The 19007-nt window shown below is 41.8% G+C and overlaps 1 protein-coding gene across 1 annotated transcript; it reads right to left on the reverse strand.

Moving 5' to 3' along the window:
- Positions 1–2433: 2433 nt before the first annotated feature.
- Positions 2434–18232, reverse strand: LOC106612713 (HHIP-like protein 1). The gene is made up of 9 exons (XM_014214147.3): positions 17635–18232; positions 12705–13351; positions 12366–12509; positions 5962–6290; positions 5655–5781; positions 5281–5426; positions 4795–4876; positions 4299–4381; positions 2434–4173 (listed from the first exon to the last, which is right to left on the reverse strand). Exons 1-9 carry the CDS (start codon positions 17920–17922, stop codon positions 2993–2995), a joined length of 3027 nt encoding a protein of 1008 aa, XP_014069622.3. The 5' UTR covers positions 17923–18232; the 3' UTR covers positions 2434–2992.
- Between the last annotated feature and the right edge of the window lie 775 nt (positions 18233–19007).

A 19007-nucleotide genomic window follows, 5' to 3' on the forward strand; every position in this document is an offset into this window, starting at 1 on the left:
AAAGTTAAAGATACCTAAAATAGAAAATGACTCAAGTAGAAGTTAAAGTCACCCAGTAAAATACTACATGAGTAAAAGTATATTTTTTAAATATACAAAGTAAATGTAATTGCTAAAATATACTTAAATTAGGTAACGTTATTCATAACAATAAAATATATATTTTACCTAAACCCTCCCTGAATGCTTGAAAAAAAAGTGACCCTCCCCTATACTCAAAATACTTTTAAAAACATGTGCATAGGAGAGAACGTCTACCATTTACCATCACTTATTGGACAGACCAGAGCCTTAGATATGCAGTTTTAGAAACGTATTTGTCCTGTAAGCATTACATGGCCATTTTGATAGCGCACAGTGCTGCGGGCCAAACGGTTGTAGGTTTGCAGACTACCATGGACAAGAGTAGGGGTGGAAAGATCTCCTGTATAGTAAAATAGAAAATAGCCTTTTATAAACATTTCATGCAATTCTACTTTGTTATATAATAGCGGAAACTTTTTTTAATATGACACGTTACCGAAATTACAAGATAAGTATGGACAGAGAGATTAGGCATCTGTTCATTTTATCATATTTCTCCAACGCCAAATCAGTGTGTCTTGTTTGCAACGAAACTGTCCCTGTTTGCAAATAATAAAATCTGAGCATGGTGCTGTACTTTCAAAAGTTAGGCCTACCTTTCCACCGCAAACAGAGTAGGCCCCCCAACGCAGAAAAAATATAAGCTTTAATTGCGGTCTACTCTTCTTCCGTGGCTTAACCCAATGAGAGGTCACAAGTAAACCCAGCTGTCTTGGTTTAAACAGTTTACTCAATTGAAAGTGACAGAATGTGATTATTTCCCAAGCAAAGTAAATGTATTGTCTACTCGGCTATGGAAGGTTGTAGCTCAGCCTCTGAATATCCAAGAAACGAAACAATGATATCCCCAAATGCATCGGATTCATGTCTTTCATGGGTATTTTACAGCTTGTTCCTATATATAAAGCATCGCGGGCCAAAGCGATGTTAAATATCACTTTATTTAATCTCATCCTTTTTATTTTCTTAAAATCTTAAACTAGTAAAATCTTGTTAGTAAAATCTAATTAAAATGAAGCCGGATTAAATTAATTATGCCTACTTTCAGCACCATGAGCTTTCCATTTCCGACTGATTGTGCCGTGGCTTCTGCTTCAAGTTTCAGCACCACAATGTAAATTACTCAAATATGGCTTATTGTGAGGTCAATAACTCTGATAAATAGGCTGACATGGGCAAGAAACATATTGCTTTTTATAAAATCAATTATAGTAGTAGCAAGCTATCAAAGTTGACCTCAGGTCCTCCTTCTCATCTTCCTGCTCTCTTTCTCAAACTGAACAGAACATAGGCTATAGGCTAGGCCATAGGCCTAAACATTTTTTTAAAGCCTTTGACTCTCCTGAACTGCCACTATATGCATACACAGGACAGCCATTGGTTAGGCAAAACACAACAACTTTTTGATCAACAAGAGCAGAGCAGGCGGGGGCTCAGTGTTGGAATATCCATTGCAGTGTGTAATGCAGCCTAGTTTTATTTACACAATCCCAGCAGCCATCTTAGAAATATAACTTTGCTCTGTGCTTTTCCAAGCATGCATTTCGTAGCATATAGTTTATGGGCTATGGATAATTTGGTTGAGACCACACTAGCCTATAGGCGCACTTGATATTGTCCACCCAGCAGAGAATCAGAGATGAGGGTCGGCATTGGGCACACATCGATATATAGCCTAATAAGCAACTAATTCTAAAACACAGAGAAATAGAAAAAGTAATCAATTGCAAATTACATGACCCTCCCCTGGACTAGAAAAAAACGATATCCTAAACCCTCCCGTTGACTGAAGTTGAGAAAGCATGACCCTCCCCCATTTTCCTCCAGGGACCATTATGTAAACTTTTACTTAACTACATTCCTAAAGAAAATACTGTACGTTTTACTCCATACATTTTCCTGACACCCAAAAGTACTCTTTACATTTTGAATGCTTAGCAGGACAGAACAATTGTCAAATTCAAGCACTTATCAAGAGAACCTCCATGGTCATCCCTACTGCTTCTGATCTTGCAGTGTGCCCCTGGCTATTGTTAAATAAAAACAAGAAAATGGTGCTTTCATGTCGGACTTAGACTTCCCAGTTTCCCATTTACCTTGACCACATGAAACTAATGCTGCGTTCACATGCTAGTCGGGAACTAGAAATCTTGGATATGTTGACATGCTAACTGGTTAAACGCGGCACATGTATAACTACAACCCATTAGCAAGTCGGACATTTCTGAGTTTCCTAGTTCCTGACTAGCATGTGAACGCAGCATTAGTCCTCTGAATAACAGTTACGTTTTATCTGGTTGTCCATGGGTGATGCAATATGCTTGCTTGAGTAGAAATGAGGAGCAAGAATTAAATTGAAATCTCAGTTTATTTGTCTTAATGGCCTTAAAAACAATTTACATACTGTATATAATCAGTCAAATTTTACAATAATAAAGCACACAATGTCCAGCATTTTCCTCACTTATATCATTATTATTATTATTATTTTGACTGACATCACTTCTTCACATGTAGAATTTTTTTTATGAAAAAGAAAACACATATAATTATATATATAGATGTGATTATCAATTCATACAATGTAAAAAATATAATTTCAACAAAATATATGCCATTTCTTCCAGCAGAGGGCAGTATTGTAAAGTGATACACTTTTTTTCTGGAAGGGAGGCAAGGGAAAGAAAGGGATTCTGCCTCTGAAGTACAGTATCAGAAAGTCTAGTCTACAATCAACAATTGTTGTTAATCATCTTGAATTCGCACTGTGTGTGAGTATGTGAGAGGGAGTAGAGGGGTCAGATGTGTCTGACCACAGTTTGTGCCCTGAAGTACAGTACATAGAGGAAGATTCTGTTCATGCACAGGAGAGTAGCAATGATCCCCCAGTCAGACGTCTTTTGGCTCATTATTTATCCTCGTCGTGGTGGTAGCCACACACCACCCCCACATCCTCATCGTGTACACAGTTGTGCTTGCCCACCTTTGCCCGTTTGCAGTCCAGTAACGTCCTCTCTGTGCCTTCACACTCCACATCATCTAGCAGGATACTGCCACTGCCGCCCCCCAACTCCGCCCGTTTAGCCACACGCAGGGCTACAGGGAAGCCTAGTTGCTGGCACACCACCGTAGCCGCTTTACTACTAAACAAGTCATCACACACTGTACCCCACTCCCCCCGTATGTAAATCTCCACCCGCCCACGGTCCGATAGCTGCTCTGCACTGATGAGCCTCACGGACCCAGCCCGGTGCTTCCGGCGCCGCTGCTTCCCAGGTTTGGAGCCCCGGTCCTTCTTGTTGACCCGGTTCCTTGTGGAATGGTCTATCTTGTCACTCTGGCCTTTCAGGAGCTTGTCCTGGGCCTTTGAGAGGGTGAAGTTGGGCCTCTGAGTGATGGGCTTTGTTGAAGCTGTACAGTACATGGGCCTTGGTGTGGTCTGGGGCCGGTTGGTCGTAACCCCTAGTGGTGGGGGTCTGACCGTGTCGTGTGGTTGTGGTCGGGTCAAGGGTCGTGCTGTTGGTGGAGAGGGTCTTCTGGCTCCAGTTGTCAACAGTGGTCGGGACTTCGGGGTAACAGTGGGCCTGGTGTAGGACAACGACGTTCTCTGCCGGGAAAGAGTGGTGGCATGACCTGGCCTGGCCGTCATTACCTGCCTCCATGAGGTGGTCAGGGCAGGTGTAGCGGTACCAGTAGGCCTCTGCTGTATTGAGGTGGGGTTGGAAGGTGTTGCTGCAGTTTTAACAGTAGCCCGCGTCGTTAGAGGTTTAATAGTAGCCCTAATCGTTGAAGGTTTCACTGTAGCCCGCGTCGTTAGAGGTTTAATAGTAGCCCTCATCGTTGAAGGTTTCACTGTAGCCCGCGTTGTTAGAGGTTTAATAGTAGCCCTCATCGTTGAAGGTTTCACTGTAGCCCGCGTCGTTGCAGGTTTAGCGGTAGCCTTCAGGGTTGTAGTTGGCGGTCTGTAGGTAGGTCTCGTCGTCGTAGAGCGCATGGTGGTCGGAGGAGTACGGAGCGTGGTAGTAGCTGTTGTTCTAGCCGTAGTAGTGGGCACAGCGGTGGTCATCGGCTTCTTGTCAATGACAAACTCTGTAGAAAGGAAGTCAAGCGAGAGAAACAGTCCTTTAGAGCACGCCAACTGACCGAGATGTGTTGCGCTATGACTCATGATAGCCTGCAAACACAGAGCAGCGCGTGTTTGTGGTGTCACTTACCCTCCGTCGGGTGGAAGTGAATCAGCTTGCCCTTAATCTTGACAAGAGTGGGCTTGAAGCTGCACTTGCCTGGAGGTGCTCTCCTAGATGGTGAGAGAAATCCATCAAACAATCCATTTGTTCCAATGCTGCTCATGACAACTCTATCTCCTACTAATACAGTATTGTGTGATTGTAATCATACGTTATCATAACCACATGAAAAAACAATTCTATCATAGATAAGCACATTATATTCAGTAAATTGCATTTCAGGGTAAAGGATTTAGCAGATATTCCTTTAGCGTGACAGAGCGATTACATTTGTGATTACATAGTTAAAGTAAGAGATGTACTAAACAAACACAGTAGGATTGAAGACCACATACATAATTGGATGGACAATAGACATTAGTATATCTGGCAAAGGTATGTCTGTTTTGGGAATCTGCCATTAATTCGAGATGAATTCCTAGAGCCCCCTGGCTGTTGGGACATTGGGGCCCTAGTTTAATACCTGGATGGATCCACTATCTTATAGATCACCCCCGCTCTGGCAGACGCACTGGGAGCTCCCGTTGCCAGGAAGTACAGCTCCCCTAGAAACAATAGGGAAAATAGGATCTAAGACCCAGCACAAAGATATGCAACACTTTCAAAGTGAAATGAAGACAGACCGTTTCTTTTGAACCCCTTCCCACTATAATCAGCTTTGAAGTCAGGAATTCTGAACAAGATTGCTTTTTGAAACTTATCTGAAGTTAAAGAGCATGCACTAAGTGGTGCACCACTGGGTTTGAACTGGGTGTTTTATTTCTTTATTGCTGTTCAAAAGCAGCAGACGCTCATCATGAAATAACTCAGAGAAGCAATTTTTCATGGTTGCCTTGGGTGAGTGAATTCACAAGCAGCATGCATCCCCTAATGGCCTTTTCAAGTACGGATCAGTACGAACAAAACACAAAGAGACACAAAAACATGCAAAGCTAGTTGTCAAGGTTACCTGCCTCATCTTCGGCAAATGAGATTATGTATTTGTAATAGCTGTTGATGAGTTTGGGGAATCGGCACGTCTGGCCTTTTCCCATACAGATCTCCTTGTACTCCCACTTCCTAGTGCTTTGGTTCTCCTTCAGTGACATTAGGCGCCTAGGCAGACAAGGAGTCACTCAGATTCTGCATGTGTCAAGTGAGTTTTAGGGCAAAAAAACTATTGTAATGCTATTGTTTTTATGCATTTGAAACATTTGGATCTTTCAATGTTAACATTTGTCTATCAACTCCTTTTCGAGGCATGACAATCAATGGAACATTTTAAGCATATTATTAATCAGTATAACATTGGATAAATGTAGGTTATGTTGTATAAACACACACCCACTCATAAAATCCCCGAATATGTAGAGGCCATTGAGATTAGGCATCTGGCAACCGCGGTATATGTAGCCTCCAGTGACAGACTTCCCCAGTTTGTGGGGGTAAGCGAAAATAGGCAGGATGTCATCTGAGGAGAAAAAATGTAATACAACAATACATCTCGCTTTGGAAACATGCTGCAAGAATTTTACACTGCTTAAGGGATTTAATAAATATCTGAACCCTTTTCACCAAATAATGAACTGATGCTTGATAGAGAATCAGCCTGCCACTTCTACCAAGCCAGTAGGAGGAATAGCCTACTCACCAAGAGAGGAGTTGCGACACAGCCTGTTGTCATAGCAGGAGAAGCCCTCCTTGGCTCTCCAGCCATAGTTGCCACCCTTGATGATGAGGTCCACCTCTTCAAACTTGTTCTGCCCCACGTCCCCGCAGAACAGTCGGCCACGGCCCTGCCCGGTGATGGGGTCGCCCCGGTCGATGGAGCAGCGCCACATGTTACGCACCCCGTAGGCATAGATCTCAGGCAGCGAGCCCTTCTCCCCCAGGAAAGGATTGTCCGACGGGATACTGTAGGGGTCCATGTCATCGTTGTTGTCCACATCGAGACGCAGCACCTTGCCCAACAGAGTGGACCTACACACATGGGGTGGAATTTATTCATAGGAAAATGTACGAGCGTTTTAGTGTGTGCTTCTGTCATTGTTTTGTGTGCTTTTGTCGTTGTTTTTCATTTGTGTTTGTGTATCCAACCTGGTCTCAGACCATTTTGTAAATCTGAGACACTCCAGTATGATACAGTGGCTTGCGAAAGTATTCACCCCCCTTGTCATTTTTCCTATTTTGTTTCCTTACAACCTGGAATTAAAATATATTTTTAGGGGGGTTTGTATCATTTGATTTACACAACATTCCGCTGTTGTACAGCAATCTTTAAGTCAAACCACGGATTCTCAATTGGATTGAGGTCTGGGCTTTGACTAGGCCATTGCAAGACATTTAAATGTTTCCCCTCAAACCACTCGAGTGTCGCTTTAGAAGTATGCTTAGGGTCATTGTCCCACTGGAAGATGAACCTCCGTCCCAGTCTCAAATCTCTTGAAGACTGAAACAGGTTTCCCTCAAGAATTTCCGTGTAATTAGTGCCATCCATCAGTCCTTCAATTCTGACCAGTTTCCCAGTCCCTGCCGATGAAAAACATCCCCACAGCATGATGCTGCCACCACCATGCTTCACTGTGGGGATGGTAATCTTGGGGTGATGAGAGGTGTTGGGTTTGCGCCAGACATAGTGTTTTTCTTGATGGCCAAAAAGCTACATTTTAGTCTCATCTGACCAGAGTACCTTCTTCCATGTGTTTGGGGAGTCTCCCACATGCCTTTTGGCGAACACCAAACGTTTTGCTTATTTTTGTCTTTAAGCAATGGCTTTTGTCTAGCCACTCTTTCGTAAAGCCCAGCTCTGTGGATTGTACGGCTTAAAGTGGTCTTATGGACAGACACTCCAATCTCCGCTGTGGAGCTTTGCAGCTTCTTCAGGGTTATCTTTGGTCTCTTTGTTGCCTCTCTGATTAATGCCCTCCTTGCCTGATCCATGAGTTTTAGTGGGCGGCCCTCTCTTGGCAGGTTTGTTGTGGTGCCATATTCTTTCCATTTTTTAATAATGGATTTAATGGTGCTCTGTGGGATGTTCAAAGTTTCAAATATTTTTTTATAACCCAACCCTGATCTGTACTTCTCCACAACTTTGTCCCTGACGTGTTTGGAGAGCTCCTTGGTCTTTATGGTGCCGCTCGCGTTGGTGCCCCTTTCTTAGTGGTGTTGCAGACTCTGGGGCCTTTCAGAACAGGTGTATACATAATGAGATCATGTGACAGATCATGTGACACTTAGATTGCACACAGGTGGACTTTATTTAACTAATTATGTGACTTATGAAGGTAATTGGTTGCACCAGGTCTTATTTAGGGGCTTCATAGTAAAGGGGGTGAATACATATGCACGCACCACTTTTCCGTTTAAAATTTAGATTTTATTTTTGAAACAAGTTATTTTTTTAATTTCACTTCACCAATTTGGACTATTTTGTGTATGTCCATTACATGAAATCCAAATAAAAATCAATTTAAATTACAGGTTGTAATGCAACAAAATAGGAAAAATGCCAAGGGGGTGAATACTTTTTCAAGGCACTGTATGTTACATTTCATATGGTATGTATTAATTTGTTCATCACTCATTTCATATGGTATGTTACGAATTACAATTTGCATTATATGTTATGAATTTGCTAAATGTACATTATGTTGTGAATTTGCAAAATGTACAATATGTTACGAATTTGCAAAATGTATGATATATTATGAATTCTAGCTAGGTGGCTAACATTAGCTAGCTGGCTAACATTAGCTAGGCTAGGGTTTAGGGTTAAGTTTAGGAGTTGGGTTAAAGGGTTAAGGCTAGGGTTAGGGTTAGCTAAAAGTGTTAGGGTTAGGGGAAGGGTTAGCTAACATGCTAAGTAGTTGCAAAGTAGAAAGAAAAGTAGTAAGTATTTGAAAAGTTGCTAATTAGCTAAAATGCTGAAGTTATCCGTGATGAGATTCAAATTCATCACGGACAAGGGTTAGGGTTAGTGTTAGGGGAAGGGTTAGCTAAAAGGGTTAAGGTTGGGGTTAGGGAAAGGGTTAGCTAACATGCTAAGTAGTTGCAAAGTAGCTGAAAAAGTAGTAAGTAGTTGAATTGTTGCTAATTAGCAAAAATGCTGAAGTTGTCCATGATGAGATTTAAACTCACAACCTTTGGGTTGCTAGACTTTCGCATCATACATACGGCCATACTTCTTGCTTTAAGTAACCATCTGTCTTATGTAACCATACGAAATGTAACATATCATGCTAATTTGAGTGTCCCAGATTTCTGTTTACTATGTTACGTCTAGTCTACGAGACCAGGCTAGTGTATCACAATAGTCATCAAAGACATTTATGTTTAATGATGAGTGAGTACGTTATAGATGCACATGACCCTAAAGCATTTTTTGGGGAATGATATTTATGCCTCCGTGACTTTCTCACTCTTATTCACAATTCATTCATGATTATCCGTAATCATGGAAACATCCACATTAATGTAGAAGTGTTCAGAAAATATTCTATTCTTATTTACAATAATTATTTCTGTATTATTTACCATTCATTTCTATTGACCACAACATCATCTGAAACACAACCAAAACTAACTGCAAATGCATCCAACAAGGTTGTAGAGTAGACAACTTTGATGTAGTCATTGTGTGCTAGGAAAATGGGACCTAATATTAAACTTTTTACTATATTTAATACACTATAAGTGAATGTATCCAAATACTTATGACTAAATACATAAAGTGCATAAAGTGCTTGCATTTCTAAATGATAAAACAGATATGTATGAAAATACCCTCAAATAAAAGGTGACATTCTGTACTGTCACCTCATATAAAACATTTAATCTCAAATCCAAAATTCTGGCGTTTAGAGCCAAATGAATCTTTTTAACTTCATTGTCCAAATAAATACGTAGTGGAATTTCTCTCTCTCTCCAATTCACTTTCAATTCAAGGGGCTTTATTGGCATGGGAAACATATGTTGACATTGCCAAAGCAAGTGAAGTAGATAATAAACAATTAAAATGAACAGTAAACATTACACTCACAGAAGTTCCAAAAGAATCAAGACATTACAAATGTCATATTATGTATATATAGTGTCTCTCTCTCTCTCTCTCTCTCTCTCTCTCTCTCTCTCTCTCTCTCTCTCTCTCTCTCTCTCTCTCTCTCTCATATATACACATACTATTATGCAGCCCACAGCGTCGCGTCTTGTGTAAATATTAGCCTTGGCAGGTTCCACAACCCTCATATCCCTGGCCTCCCATTCATTGGCTGTCAAGAAACCCTCTGCTCATCTTTCTTCTCCTGCGATGAACTGAAAGGGATGTTTCCACCCAATGGAACTCAATAGAATGCCTTTACCGTAAGTACCACCCCCGGGGTAAAGCTGTGATGTAAAGATCCCTATTTCCGCATGCATGAATTCTACTATACACTAGAGCTCCCCAACGATAAACTAGACATAACCCTCTTCTGAGAATAACGCATAGCAAGGTTTGATTTAGAGCACCTGCTCTTACTTTACGTCTTGCTGCTGTTGAAGATATGAGGATGAGCTCATTGTTATGGCTGGAATCAATCATGCATTTTCCATATTTTTTATGATTTGTTTGATACTGTTCCATTTATTCCATTCCAGCCATTACAATGAGCCCATCCTCCTATAGCTCCTCCCACCAGCCTCCTCTGCACCACATTTACATCGTAATATTCTGAACAGAGTAGCAGATATTTTACCTCCACTCAGGTCCCTTTTAAAGCTCAACTACACAAGACTGTAGTGATTATCACATGGTACGAAAAGGCCAGACATTGTCCGACAACATCCCCCATAAGTATTACTTTTGGCCTGGCACTGCAGGTCCAGACTCTGGCCACTGACCAATACGCTGTGGGGGTGGCACTCACTTAAAACCTGACTGGCAATGTTATGCCCTGTCCTTGCCCATGGTTCAAAATAAAAATGCATTCTAAGACACAGACTGTCCAAAGCTCAGTGATGTTTTTTTCATAATATCACTGTGTGTACAATTCTGCCATTGTGTTATAACTATAGAGGCTTTGAGTCATTTCTGAATGGCCCTGTGACACTCTGTAGATTCTGGGCACTGCCAACTCCTGCCCCTGCCAGGAGAAAGCTAAACCTACAGTGCCAAGGCTAATATTGTGAACAACTGTACCGTCTCTGTCTGCATAAATGTACACATAGCGTTGAACTGAATGTTTTTCATGTCAAATGCTCGGGGGTTGAGGTCATACATGGCGATTCTCTCCCAATGTTGCCAAAGCGTTGGCACCACTGACAAGTACGGTCATAAAATCGCACTTTCATGAATAGTTGCTGAGTGGCATTGCTGAAGGTCCTATATAAATATAAGTGGAAAACGTTGAGCTTAAATCCATAAATGTGTCACTCCCTCAATGTCTAGAGAAATTTCTAGTCAAAGTTTATAGTAAAAGATTCTTCTACCCTCTGGAGTCAATGAATCTTCTGTAATATTAAACTTGTGACAACTCACACATAAAGTTAATCTATGACGTGTATTAGTCAACCATAAATATAATAATTACTAGACATTTACCATGGCAACAGGATTTTCCATTCTTTAAAAAACTTCTTTGGGCTAGGCCCCTTTTTTCTCAATTTCCGCCTGAATGACGTGTCCAAAGTAAACTTCCTGTTGCTCAGGCCCTGAAGCCAGGATATGCATATAATTGGTATGATTGGAAAGAAAACACTTTGAAGTTTGTAGAAATGTTGAAATAATGTAGGAGAATATAACACAATAGATATGGTAGGAGATGGAAAGTATAGGGGCATACTGAATTCTAGCTCCCATTATGCAATTCATATTGCTTCCACAGGGTGTCAGCAGTCTATGTTCAAGGTTTCATGCTTTTAACTTCCAAAACGAATAAGAAATATCAGTTTTAGTACAGGGACACAATCTTGGAAATTCGTGTTTGGGCACGCCATGAAGACAAGACGCACCTGCTAAAATTGGTTTCCTATTGAACATACTTTTTTCCGTAAGAAATATTATAGTTTGATTACATTTTAGGGAATCTGAGGAGTAAATAGAAATGCATTTTCACTTTTTGAAACAAAGTTCAGTGGTAGATTTTCGGATTCCTTTCTCTGCAGGTTGAACGAGTGGATTACTCAAATCGATGGCGCCAATTAAAATGACTTTTTGGGATATAAAGAAGGATTTTATCTAACAAAACGACACTACATGTTATAGCTGGGACCCTTTGGATGACAAGTCAGAGGAAGATTTTCAAAAAGTAAGTGAATATTTAATCACTATTTGTGAATTTATGAAACCTGTGCCGGTTGAAAAATATTTTGATGTGGGGCGCCATCCTCAAACAATCGCATGGCATGCTTTCGCTGTAATAGCGACTGTAAATCGGACAGTGCAGTTAGATTAACAAGACTTCAAGCTTTCAACCTATATACGACACTTGTATATACCTAAATGTTTAATATCCATCATTTTTATGATTATTTATTTGAATTGCGCGCCCTCCAGTTTCATCGGAAGTTTTCCCGCTAGCGGGACCCCTAGCCCTAATTATAGAACCATGTATCACTATACTGTCATATGAGAAGGTCACATAGTGTGAGAGTTGAGTACTACAGTTTACAAACACACAAAAATACTAATTGTGCCCTATGGTCCCTTTACTGTAGCTTAGATCTCTCATGGCATAAAAAAAAGATGTCACGCTATAGGTTGAATGTTTTGAACCCTTATTTTTCCTGTAATTTTTGGTCTGTAGATAAGTATAGTTTAAAGAGCCAGCACATCAGATTAAGTGTTTCCGTCCTCTCCTAGCTCTACTAGCTCAACACTACTGTTTAGGTGTCCTTAGTTGAATGATAACTATATCGTCAACACTTTAAAAATGTATGTCTCTGAAGCGAACATATCATTCTGACCTTCAAAAAACATCAACATGGGGTGAAGGCTAGAAATACACTAAATTATTATATGTCACCCCCTAATTTGTTTCCCCTGAATGTTTTTGAAATGTATAGAGCGCAGTGACTCACTTATTCTGGGAGTTCCCAAACTTGCCAAAGGGGTCCCCTGCTCTTCCGCCATCGCCGATGAAGATATAGAGGTAGCCATCGTGCCCGAAGAGAAGTTGGCCCCCGTTGTGGTTCGAGGCAGGTTCCACCACTTCCAAAATAGTTCTACAAAGAAAACCACTCATGACTAAACATTACTAAATTAGAAATCTGATAGGATGAGTGTAGTTGCAGATCTCTATTTCAAATCTGCTGGTTCGTACAGATTTGTTTCAAAATGTCAAATGCATTCATGTGAATGGAGCCGATGACACCACAGGTTCTGATTCAGTCCATGTCATTTGGTGATACTTCTCTTACCTCTCTGAGGAGTGGTCTAGTTGGTTCATATCATCAGCGGACAGTGTAAACTCACTAATGCGGATCCTCTCCTCCTTCTTCACAGACACAGAGTAGTAGACATAGGCCTTCCGCACCACCGTGAAGTGCGGGTGGAGGGCCATGCAGAGGAAGCCTCTCTCATCCCCCGCCCAGGGCGAGGTGAGCACTGCCTTGGTCAGGTTGAGGAAGGGCCGGTCAATACGGGAGCCGTTGGCCAGGTATGCCCACACATAGCCCAGCTGCTCAGCCACAAAGAAGCGGTGGGTCCCGTCATCGGCATGGACCATTGCCACCGGGTTCCTCAGGCCGTTGGCCACCTCCTGCAGACACAGCTGCAGACAGCCCTCGGGGTCCGCCCGAACATCTCCCAGGTTGGCATTGAGCTTGTCGTCGGAGAGCACGTTGGGGTAGCAGTACTCCCTGTCTTTGAGTTCCAGGAAGTTACAAAACTTATTGCGGTCCTCCTCTATGCCCGCCGTGGCGTTGTTGTCGGTGAGCAGGCTAATGGTGTAGCGGCACTGGTGCCAGAACTCAGAGCAGTAGTCTCCGCACAGGCCTGGCAGCTCCCTCATGGGCGTGTTGGCATCCTCAGCATCATACAGGTGGGCAGAGTAGGGAGAGCACTCCTGTAAGGATAAGGAAACCTTGTTTGAAAAGGTTTGGGGCTCGGACGACACACGCCTATGAGCAAAACTTCATGATCAGTAGACCTACATTATCGGCTGATAATGAGCTACCACTTAAGCTGTAGGCTATAGCCACTTGATTTGTGTAATGTCGTATATAATCTTCAAAAGTATAGTCCACAGGTTAATACTATGCCATGTCTGTTCATGATACTGTGCAGCTATTTTCACGATGTACTCTCCCTAAGCTTGAAAACATTTGTAATTCAGCATGTCATCTTCTCATCCCAGTACTAACCAGATCAGCTAGTAATAACTATTCTAGAAATAAATAAGGCCTGTTTAAATGCATCTTGGAACGTCCAATCCCTTATTAAGTCAAAGACACAAAATTACACTCATTTTGACACTGGTAAACCGTTGGGACAATTATGCAAAACATATAAACCACTGTAATGACTGGTACTGAAAAAGACAATTCTGTTTCAAAGACTCTGATTAATGATATAGAATATATACGATTCCAAGTCTAAGGCAAAGTGAGCATAATGTGTTCTGGAGTTCTGAGTATTTTTTTTACTTCTTTATATTTAAATCTGGGATATGCTCTCTCAAAGGTACCATCAAACCACTGCTCAAAAACTCAACATCAAAGCTTTTAACATCAACAGCACTGGCCAACTCTGGGCTGAAATCCTTTGCTGACCATAAATTGTTAGGTGGATTATGCAGTCACATGATTGTTAGGCAGTGATGTAAACAAAAATTGGGCAATCTGGAGGTGGTATGTGTTATGCACAGCCACACTATGTGTCTGAGTTGGGGGTACAGTAAAAACTAGTAGGTAAGAGCTGACAAATGTGGGCATATAGCCACTAAAAAGAACATAAAAGCATGCATGACATGCCTTGATTATATACAAAATGTAAGATATATCACATCATAGCACCTTGGGGTAAATGTTTATTTTTTACTTACATCATTTCTGTTAGATCTTAAAATATCTAGATTTGGCTCTTGAGGGGTTCACTTGTTTCTGCAGATCTTAAATAGTTTCCCAGATGTCTCCCAGCAGGGTGCCACCCCTTTCAAGTCTTTACAAACAAACCCAGCCATGCTGAGTCCCATTTCCTTTGTACATGTAATGGAACTATCCAGAGAAATTGTATCAAAAGAGCCCAGTGTTCAGTGAAGCTAAGTAAAGCAGGATTGATATCATGCCATGCTTATTTGGTTAAATTGCATCCCAAGGTGAAAAAGGGAATCTCTGAGTCTGAATGTAAGATGCTATTGAACTACACCAAACATACAGTGGCTTGCGAATTTATTCACCCCCCCTTGGCATTTTTCCTATTTTGTTGCCTTACGACCTGGAATTAAAATAGATTTTTTTGGGGGGGTTGTATGATTTGATTTACACAACATGCCTACCACTTTGAAGATGCAAAATCTTTTTTATTGTGAAAAACAAAAAAAAAAAGAAAACTTGAGCGTGCATAACTATTCACCACCCCAAAAGTCAATACTTTGTAGAGCCACCTTTTGCAGCAACTACAGCTGCAAGTCTCTTGGGGTATGTCTCTATAAGCTTGGCACATCTAGCCACTGGGATTTTTGCCATTCTTCAAGGCAAAACTGCTCCAGCTCCTTCAAGTTGGATGGGTTCCGCTGGTATACAGTAATCTTTAAGTCATACCACAGATTCTCAATTTGAGTGAGGTCTGGGCTTTATTGCCCCTCTGATTAATGCCCTCCTTGCTTGGTCCGTAAGTTTTGGTGGGCGGCCCTCTCATGGCAGGTTTGTTGTGGTACCATATTCTTTCCATTTTTTAATAATGGATTTAATGGTGCTCCGTGGGATATTCAAAGCTTCAGATATTTTTTATAACCCAACTCTCATCTGTACTTCTCCACAACTTTGTCCCTGGCCTGTTTGGCGAGCTCCTTGGTCTTCATGGTGTCGCTTGCTTGGTGGTGTTGCAGACTCTGGGGCCTTTCAGAACAGGTGTGTATATATACTGAGATCATGTGACACCTAGATAGCACACAGGTGGAGTTTATTTAATTGTGACTTCTGAAGGTAATTGGTTGCACCAGATCTTATTTAGGGGCTTCATAGCAAAGGGGGTGAATACATATGCACCACCACTTTTCCGTTTAAAATTTTTTTCATTTCTTTTTTAAACAAATCATTTTTTAAATTTCACTTCACCAATTTGGACTATTTTGTGTATGTCCATTACATAAAATCCAAATAAAAATCAATTTAAATTACAGGTTATAATGCAACAAAATAGGAAAAACGCCAAAAACGAATATTTTGCAAGGCACTGTAGACACAAACCTCTAGGTGGCAATTACCCTTCTATGACCGTCTGTAATAAACATACCAGCGCTACCCTTAACCATATAATTTATTGTGTAATTCAGCCCAAAATCAACAGGGCCAAGTTTTTCAAAAATGTTAAATGCATATAGAAAAATTCAATGCATATAAAATACAATGAGCAGAACGGGAGTCCACATTCAAGTCAATGATTTGACAGTTCTAGCCATTCTATTTCTATACATGTAATCCTAAACCAGATAGGTAACTTTTGAAAAACTGCACCCTGGTCATTGTTCTTTGCCCTGTTTCATCTCATTTTATCAAATGGGTGTTGACTCCTCTGGCCTCTACTGTAGGCAGCCCTGATAATGCAGTCACTTAGCCAACTATAACGTTCTGTTTAAATCCTTTGGAAATACTGTAATTTAGGCTGGCGTTGGATGAGATAGGGAGCTCCGACAACAGCAATCCGTCAAACTTAAATCCATGTGCCTTTTGTTCACAGAAATGGCAACCAGATGTGGTGTTAGAATTTGTACAGTGTAGCGTGGAAACAACCCTAGACTAGCACACCCACAAACACTGTGATTGTAAACAAGGTTAACTACACAGTGCAAGGTGAGCTGGTAGGGTTAAAGCTGTGTGTGTTGGTTTCCTTTCCTCCATAAGTCACCAAAGTCAACATAAATACACTCAAAGAACACTCTAAAAAGGCCCTCCTTCCAAAAGGGGTGGGCGGTAATGAGAGAGTGCACATGTACCACATCGTATAGGACAAACCTTCAGAGTTCCACATTGCCATGATCAATGTAAATGTGAGACTTATCAGCTTCCAACGTTGGGAGGGAGGTATTGGATAGGCTATATTGAGTTAAATGGTTGACATCAATGATACTAATGGTTTTTATCCCAATAGTCAGCCTTAATCCCACCACAAGTAGAAGTTGTAGTTCCTTCAACTACTTCGGCTGGATTCAACTCCTCACCTCCATCTCCCTCCCTGCCCTCCCTCCCTCCAGTGAAAATATGATACTCTATATCCTGTTCAGTGGCCAGACAGGAAATCAATGTTTCGCTGGTGGTCAGTGGACCTCTTGACAGATCACAAGCAGCCCCCTGTATCTATGATAACTGTTCTGACAAAGGGCATCATTGAGCAGAGTTTACCCTGGCTAAGTGGCCGTAGGCATTGGGTCTCCAGCCACTGACCACACTGCCTGTATCTCAGCATGGCTGATAGGAGAGCTGAGCCGAGCACAACAGCTCACTTCCACCAACGGAGGCTGCTGCGGGGAGGACGACTCATAATAATGGCTGGAACGGAGTAAATGGAATGGCATCAAGCACATGGAAACCATGTATTTGATACCATTCCACTAATTCCAGCCATTCCCACCATCCCGTCCTCCCCAGCTAAGGTGCCACCAACCTCCTGTGACTTCCACTGGATCCAAAACCAAACAAAGCTGAGGACACATTCACATGGGCTGCGATTCTCATCATTGGAGAGGAGAACCAAGCCATCCATTTACAGTAGTGATGTTGTGGTACTGTGGTTCACGACCCAAAATCCACCATTGTTAACAGTGCTGTCGTATCTCATGCTCGAACAGTCAAGTCAAGGTCTTCCATAATACCTCCAACTATAATTTGTTCCAATCTACAGCACGCACATTTGGAAAGGCCTGGGGTATGTCATTATCATGATGTCCACGTACATTTCAGCAGTGCAGGGGTGTACAAATCTGAATGAAATATAGTTTCATGAAATGTGATAGCTTAATCTGTATACATTTTTTTATGTCCTGTGATGAATTAGAATTTTATAACAAGTGAAAAGGTTTTAAAGCCATGCAAGAAGATAATCCATTCTACAAATATCCTGCAATTTTGTGGACTGTTTAAGATAAGGAGTCATTAGCTAACATCTGACTACTAACAGACTTCAATTTACCTGACAGAGGATGGTGCGTATGTATTTCGCACAGGTCACGTAACCCGAGTAGTCAAAGTAGTCCATGATCTTGTAGAAGTTCTGGGAGATCTTGTCATCTTTTTCCAGGTCACAGCAACCAAACTTGGCGTACTCCTTACAGAAGACCAGAGGCTCCCGTGGCTGGAAGGGGGGCTTGTAATCCAAGCACTGGGGGTGTGTGTTCCCATGTCGGGGTGCAAGTAGGACCAGTAGGACCAACAGCCACTGGGACAGCAGCTCAACTCCCTTTACACTTACCCCGCTCATAGCAATGGTAGTTCACCCTGCCACCTGTAGGGCTAAGTAATGGAGTGATGCAGAATTCCAAGTGTATAGTGGTGATTCTGTCCCTTCCCCCTGGTGCTTGACTGTTGGAGAGCCTTCCTATGTTTGCTCTGGACATGTGCTCTTTTGTGGGACAAAAAACGAACGGTGGTGGAGAGCAACAGGCCCTTTCATTCAGCAGTCAGCCCCAGCCAGCCACGCTGCTTCCACTCTCCACTCAGATCCTATTCCCATCCCTCCCTCTGCTCCCTCCCTCTGCTCCCTCCTCCCCTTACTCTCCCTCGCTCTCTGTCTGTCCTCCACAGACACATGGCATTCTTTCCCATTGCAGCCTGTCTATATCACCCTGCTGCAGCTCTCCTCCCCCTCGACATACTCCGCCTTTTCTCTACTTCCCACACACCTCTCTACCCTGCCTCACTGAGGGGAATAGACTAGGGGTGAGTGTGGTTGAATGACTCAGGACCTTGTGCTGAAAGAGGAGAGCAATGGATCCTCCACACACCACAAACAATGGCATAGCCTATACGAAACAGTATATATACGATGGAGTACACATGGATAACGCTGTTTGATATAGGCTTCTGCCGTTATTCAACAGGCATTTGTGAACCACTTGGTGATATGAAATGTCTCTAAAACCAATAGAGATCAACTGAAAATCCACCCTAAAGTGAATTGAGGCGAACGATAAGAGGCATGACAGCCTTTGAATTGACTTGCTACAGTTCCTAAGTGTTGTGTCCTAGACCTACAGGGTATACAAATACCACTGTCGTATGTCTTTCATTTCGACTCAACCACCTCCCTCCCATGTACTTGGCTTCAGATGTGACACATTGCAGAGCACACTCTGGTAACAACTTAGGAACTGTTTATATTTCCTCTTTCAATTACACATTTTGAAAATATGGATATTTAACCATATGCATCCCAAGAAATAAATACAGCCCCATATTATTAGAGGAAAGTCTGGATAACAAGCTCATTAATCAAATATTGGTTATTCAAATCGCTATCATTTTTAATTCCTTCTAGGATGTTTTCAGATCTTGCATTGTTGTCCG

This window comes from Salmo salar, chromosome 09 (genome assembly GCF_965601325.2).
Source record: "Salmo salar chromosome 09, fSalSal1, whole genome shotgun sequence".
Taxonomy (NCBI): domain Eukaryota; kingdom Metazoa; phylum Chordata; class Actinopteri; order Salmoniformes; family Salmonidae; genus Salmo; species Salmo salar.

Excerpts from the sequence above, each read along its gene's own strand:
- LOC106612713 (XM_014214147.3), bottom strand. The coding sequence starts at position 17,922 with ATGAGCGGGGTAAGTGTAAAGGGAGTTGAGCTGCTGTCCCAGTGGCTG. Across the intron at positions 6,291-12,365 it reads TTTGGGAACTCCCAGAATAA|GTCCACTCTGTTGGGCAAGG; the intron begins GTGAGTCACTGC and ends CCATGTGTGTAG. Across the intron at positions 4,174-4,298 it reads TCACTTCCACCCGACGGAGG|AGTTTGTCATTGACAAGAAG; the intron begins GTAAGTGACACC and ends TCCTTTCTACAG.